Genomic DNA, 4,827 nt, shown 5'->3' on the forward strand with positions numbered 1-4,827 from the left:
GGGCCTCCTGTCCAGGACCTGCCTGTCCAGGACCTCCTGTCTGGGCCTCCTGTCCAGGACCTGCCTGCCCGGGCCTCCTGTCCAGGACCTGCCTGCCCGGGCCTCCTGTCTGGGCCTCCTGTCCTGGACCTGCCTGTCCGGACCTGCCTATCTGGACCTGCCGTTCCGGACCAGTCGTGTTAATGTGGTGGCGTTCATGGTCTCCTGTGACTGACCGTCACCCAGCACGGTGTGTCAAGTCCCGTCCAAGGTGGCGCGTGTCCGCCTGAGCCCCTCCTCCCGGCTGAACGCCGCTCCCACTCAGAGGCCCGCGTCACTGTGCCTCTGCAGAGCCGCCGAGCCCGTGCTGTGGCCAGCCGCCCTCCGTTCCCCGCCTGCCCTGGGAGCTGCGGGCTCAGGCCGGGACCGCGGGGTCACCTGCAGGAGCCTCGCGGGGCCAGCAGGCGAGCAAGCCCAGGCGAGAGCTTCACCCCACCCCAGGCAGCTGGAGGCCGCAGGGGGGTGGCCGTTCCGCCTATATAGCTGAATTCTGCCCCAGAAAGACACCTCTGTTGCTAGAGGAGTTGGCCCTTCAGAGAGAGCAGGAGGTATGGGTTCCGCTTGCCAGTGTCTCAGCGTTCGCAGCCCAGTGCGGGCTCGGGGCTGCTGGGTTTGGCCGAGGCCCTCAGTGCCCGGCAACATGCTCCCAGGTGAGGCTGGCGGGCTGGGCCCACGCGCAGCACAGCCTGGGGGCTCCCAGGTTGCCCCAACTCTGCGAGGCCGGCTGGTGACTGCGCCCACAGCACAGCGCCCAGGAGAGGGGCCACCCTCCTGCTCCCCGGGTTCCGGGGGGGGCAGGCTGGAAGCGACACACGGCCACCCTCCCCTGCCGGAGGCGGGAGTCCACAGCCGGGTGCCGCAGGGCCGGGTCCCTCTGGGGGCTCTGGGGAGGGTCTGCGCCCCAAGAATTTCTGCACCCTTTCTCTGGGCTCTCTCTGGGGTGCTCCCCTCAGCTGCTGCCTTTCCCCACCGCCAGGCCCCTGCGTGAGCACTCGCTGGATGCTCGCCGCGCTCCCCAGGCCGGTGTGTGGCCTCGGCCCGGCCCGGGACCCCCGCAGACGGGACCCCTGAGGGTGCACCCCATGCGGGGTCCCCGCCCAGCCTCGCCTCCCTTTCCTGAGGACACAGCTGGTCCCGGCGTCCTGAGTCCTCACCCGCCGCTGCCTTCAGAGGCCGCGTCCAAACAAGGTCACAGGCCAGATTTCAGGCGCCTACACAAACTTTCAGGGGCCCCCACGGCAGCACCCCTTTGGGGGCCGCATTCTAACAAAGGCGGGGGCTTGGGTCCAGAGCTGCAAGGTGGTGGCAGGTGGCGGGTGGCTGTGGGACCCTGGCCGGAGGGTGTCGTGAAACGGGGGGCTCCGGCCCGTCCTGGGGTCCAGCGCTGCCCCCCGGCCCAGCATGGAGGCCGCAGTGGTCTCCATGGGGCGGTGCCCGCAGCCCTGTTTCGGGGGGGCAGGACCGTGCCTGCAGTGGGGACGGCGGAGCCAAAGGAGGGGAGATTGACACCCCCCCACCCCCCGCCCCACCCCGGGGTTTAGGGGCAGAGGAGCCCGTTGGGCCTTGGCGGGCAGCCCCAGTCCAGCCCCCGCCGCTGGGAGCCCCGGGGCGCTGGGCCTGTGGATTGAGACACCCCAGGGCTCGCGCGCCCCCCCCCCCACGCAGCCGGGAAGGAATTGCGTTCGTCCTTCTGTGGGCTTTTTTTTTTTTTTTTTAAGATTTATTTATTTGTGCATACAGAATTGGGGTGCAGGCCAGAGGCTCAGGGGTGGCGAGAGGCTTCACCACAGACAGAGCAGGGAACAGAACAGGCAGATCGATGAAGTCCACTGCTGAGGGGAGCAGCGGGCGGGTCAGGAGAGGTCTGCCACGCCCTGTGGTCACCTCCGGGGCAGGCGGGGATCGAACCCATGCGGAAGCGGCTTTAGATTCTCAGTGTTGTGCTTTAACCCGCTGCACCCCAGGGAGGGCCACCTTCTGTGGGCTTTTAAAAAATTCAATAATTAATTCGAGCGGCTGGTGGGATTGTTATGAGAATTTGGCGTTTCCGTGGGTCTGTACTTCGGCAACCGCTTTTACAATCGTTTACCAGCTAAATAATTTAGAACAAGTTGTAGCTGCACACACGGAGCCTGCAGAGGCTGGTGGGGGGAGCAGGGTCCCCGAGGGAGAGGGCAGCGGAGAGCCGACCGCTGAGCGGAAGTCGGGGCCAGCTCGGCCTCCTGTGCGGCCCCTGGCTGACCGTGATGTCACGGTGACAGGACCCCTCGGAGGGGGCGTTTAAGCTGGAGGGGAAGCCGGAGCCTCTGGTCCCACCTCCCGTTTCAGGAGGGGGAGGCCCAGGAAGGTCCCCTAACGTGAGGGTGGGGCACCCCACCCATTGCTGAGCCTGAGTGGGCAGCCCAGCGCCTGGCGGGGGAGGGCTGGGCGGAGCCGGCCGCCCCACAGCCTGCCTCAGTTTCCCCTGTGACCCTTTTCCTGTCCACGCACCTGGGTGCAGCCATCCTCACGGGGTCGTTGACTCACTGGCTCAGCCACTCACGCTTGGCTGTGACGTGGGTGACAGTCCCCCTCTGGGGGGCCAGAGGGACAGAAATGGGGGGGCATCGCCGCCATCCTCACCCCGGGAGGCTCAGGGCGGCGCCTTCCGGAGCTCCTAGCTGGAGCGAAAACATTCACATTCGTGTCAGCGGAGAGCCCAGAAGGGGCAGACGCCCCCAAACGGGGGGGCGCTGGGGCAGCTTTATTGCAACAGGGTGTTCGCAAAGGCCTGGCCAGGGTGTGGGGCGCAGAGAGGCAGCTCTGAACGTGCGGGGTGGGGGGCCGTTGCCACCCCAGAACCGGCAGGAGGAGGTTCTGGGATCAGAGATGGGCCTGGGGCCGGCCAGACCCAGGCCGCCAGCCTGAGGCTCCCCACTAGCCGGGCGTGGAGTTCTGCCGAGCAAGCACACTTGGGGGGCAGCACCTGGGGGTCCCCAGGGCTCAGTCTTTGGCCCCTGAAGGGCCCAAGCTCAAACGTGTCCAGAGAAATTGTCCTGTGTGACTCGGCTGAGCCTGTGACGGCCTCTGGCCTCTGGGGCTCAGCCCTGTGCAAATGCTCCTTCTGGACAATTCTGATCCCTGACCGTGGGGCTAGCGGCCGAGCAAGGGCGGGGGCTGAGACGGCTTCTGGCCGCTGGCCTCAGTTTCCCTGGCTGTAAACAGGTGTGAAAGGAGCGCTCCGCTCAGCCTGAGACACCCTGGCCCCAGACAACTTCCACTCAGCTGCGCTGTCCCCAGTCAGGATGGCGGGCTGGGCCCCTCCAGCCGCGCCCCCCCAACGTGAGGTGAGGAGGCCCCCGGGGGCTCTGGGGGTCCACTGGACAGCGCCGTGGCCAGCAGGTCCCCAGGAGAGCAGCCTGGGGGCGAGGCAGCGACAAGCGGAGCCCCTGGCACCTCAGGGAGGACTGTCCACCCCTAGTCACCTTGGGTCACCCCTCCCCAGGACGGGACCTCAGGTCCTGCTCGGACTCGAGAGGGGACAGGCTGTAACCCCATCTGCGCTTCCATCCCAGAGCACAGAGCCCACCCTGGCCGCTCCTCGGGGCCCCCAGATCGGCCGTGGCAGCCACACCCCTGGGGGGCAACGCGGGGAAGTTCTCGTCCCAGGAATGAGCTCTGTGCCACTGGGCTGGGCACGGGCGTCGACCAGCCGTGGGTGTGACCGCGTGAGATGCAGGACCGTATTCGCGGTAAAAATCATTTGGAGAAAGCAGCCACCACCCACCGTGTGAGTAACCTGCGGGTGCCCGCAGGGGCTGCAGGCCAGGGGTGCCCGGGCCATCAGCAGCGCTGGGCGAGGCAGGAGCGGGGTGCGCTGGCCCGCGGCGGGGCCGGCTGTGGTGACCGCAGAGCGGGGCCAGGACTGTGCTGGGTGAAGCCCCTTGCTCGAGGTGACCTGTTACAGCAGCCACGGACAAGACACTCGCTGCCCCCGCCGCCCTCCCCCACTGGGTTCTCTGGTGTGCCTCGCCTGCCCGGGCCTCCTGGGGTCCACACCTGAGGCATGTGGGGTCCCTCCCTGGGGCAGTGGTGGGGCGCGCCCCTCCGGGGGGCCCAGTAGGCTTGCCGCCCCACTGGGCTGTGCTCTCCAGAGCCTGGCTTCCTCGGGAGCTGGGGAGGGACCCCTCGTGTCCTGGGGGGTCCGGCTGCGGGCTCTTACAGCTCTGCAAACCGAGACCTGACGTGTGACAGCCACCCCTGGGCAGCAGGGTCGAAGGCTCCTGAAGGCGGCCCCTGACCTGTCCTGGCCGCCCCAGGACCCCGCTTTCTCTTCCAGGCAGACACCTCTCCCTCCCCAGAGCAGGCACCAGGCCTGCACTTCCCTCCCACAGCTGGGGGTGCCAGTCCCAGCCAAGCCTCCTCTAAATGGGGGCACGCTCAGCTGCGCCTCCCTAATGCAGTCACACAGGGGCCGGCTCCCGAGAGGCCCCCACCCATCAGCACCCCGGCCCGCGGCAGGGCCCCCCACCCATCAGCACCCCGGCCCGCGGCAGGGCCCCCCACCCATCAGCACCCCGGCCCGCGGCAGGGCCCCCCACCCATCAGCACCCGGCCCACAGCAGGGGCCCCCAGCCCATCAGCACCCCAGCCCGAGGCAGGGTCCCCCATCATCAGCACCCCGGCCTGCGGCAGGGGCCCCCACCCATCAGCACCTGGCCCGAGGCAGGGTCCCCATCATCAGCACCGGGCCTGCGTGTCTGCAGGTGGGCACCCCATTCGCCTTTGCACTTGGAACCGCCCAGGGCT

The 4,827-nt window shown here is 68.3% G+C and overlaps 1 protein-coding gene across 1 annotated transcript in view; it reads left to right on the top strand.

Moving 5' to 3' along the window:
- ZBTB49 (zinc finger and BTB domain containing 49) overlaps positions 1-214 on the top strand; it is a 23,101-nt gene extending 22,887 nt beyond the window's left edge. The window contains exon 7 of the mRNA XM_004681522.2: positions 58-214. Within this exon, the coding sequence (XP_004681579.1) occupies positions 58-214 (157 nt within the window). The remainder of the gene's footprint in view (positions 1-57) is intronic.
- The last annotated feature ends 4,613 nt before the right edge of the window (positions 215-4,827 follow it).

Source organism: Condylura cristata, unplaced genomic scaffold (assembly GCF_000260355.1).
Source record: "Condylura cristata isolate star-nosed mole 26May11 unplaced genomic scaffold, ConCri1.0 scaffold00012, whole genome shotgun sequence".
In the NCBI taxonomy this organism is placed as follows: domain Eukaryota; kingdom Metazoa; phylum Chordata; class Mammalia; order Eulipotyphla; family Talpidae; genus Condylura; species Condylura cristata.